The following is a 1,220-nucleotide window of genomic DNA, read 5'->3' on the forward strand; positions in this document are numbered from 1 at the left end:
ATTAAATTACCCTTAAAGTATTCAAATAGTACTTTGATATTAACCAAGTCAGATCGTAGGAATCTGCTAAAGTTGGTTTTAATTATAAAACTAAATCATTTTGATACATTAAACCCGAAATCAGATCGTTGGAATCTGTTACTGTAGTGGTTTAATCATATACGAATAAGGATTCGTTATTTATTTTTAGAACCGAGTTTTGCTGTAAACTTTTGAAGACGGTTCTTATAAGTTTAAGAGGTTAAACTTAATTATCCAAAACCTTGTTTATACTTTGTGTATAATAAGTATTATAATCTTTAAAGGAAACCATGCCGGAAAGTCCAAAGGATAATAATGCTATTGTAATGCATAAAGAACCGGGATCATCTTTTTCGAATTTCCAATGCCCAATGTTAAAATCAACTAACTATACAACATGGGCAATTCGAATGAAGACCATGCTGGATGCAAATGGCCTCTGGGAGATTATAGAACCCGATGAAGAAACAATAGTAGATGTCAAGAAAGACAAATATACTATTGCCTACTTGTTTCAAACGTTACCCGAAGATTTACTCCTACAAGTTGCAGACTGTAAAACTGCAAGAGAGGTGTGGGATTCATTAAAAACCAGACATATTGGTGCAACACAAGTGCAAGAAGCACGGTTGCAAAGCATTAAGTATGAATTTGATAAATTACAAATGAAAGATGATGAGACTATTGATTCTTTCACATTGAGACTAACAAATGTTGTTAGCAAAGCAACTAGTTGTGGTGAAAAGATTGATCAACCACGCTTGTAAGAAAAATCTTAACCTCAATGCCCGATAGGCTTTTGCATATAATTTCTTCGATTGAGCAATTTACTGATCTAAAGCAAGTAACCGTGGACGATATTATCGGGAGGCTTAACCTATGAGGAAAGGATTAAATCCAAAAGAGGAGTTGTGACCAACACTCAGGACAAACTCTTGTTCACACACCATGACAAGAATAAGGGTCATGGGAAAAATTTTGGAAATCATGGACCAAAGAGGTTCAATACATCACGAAAGAATTGGCGTGATGGCAAGGGAAAACATGTTGATAAGGATGAAAAATCATCTCAACATTCCCATTACAATAAACCTAAGAAAACTCAAAGAGATTTGAGTTAGGTTAAGTGCTATAAATGCAAGCAGGGTGGGCATTATGCCAACACGTGTCCTCAAAGGGATCAAACACATGATCAATCT

At 35.0% G+C, this 1,220-nt stretch overlaps 1 protein-coding gene across 1 annotated transcript; it reads left to right on the forward strand.

Annotated features, from left to right (window-relative positions):
• Positions 1-311: 311 nt before the first annotated feature.
• LOC143614356 (uncharacterized) lies at positions 312-788 on the forward strand. Its single transcript, XM_077090002.1, has one exon. The coding sequence runs from the start codon at positions 312-314 to the stop codon at positions 786-788; it is 477 nt and encodes a 158-aa protein (XP_076946117.1).
• The last annotated feature ends 432 nt before the right edge of the window (positions 789-1,220 follow it).

Source organism: Bidens hawaiensis, unplaced genomic scaffold (genome assembly GCF_021521415.1).
Source record: "Bidens hawaiensis isolate Kalapana, Puna unplaced genomic scaffold, B.hawaiensis_p1.1 tig00000001_1, whole genome shotgun sequence".
Classification (NCBI taxonomy): Eukaryota; Viridiplantae; Streptophyta; class Magnoliopsida; order Asterales; family Asteraceae; genus Bidens; species Bidens hawaiensis.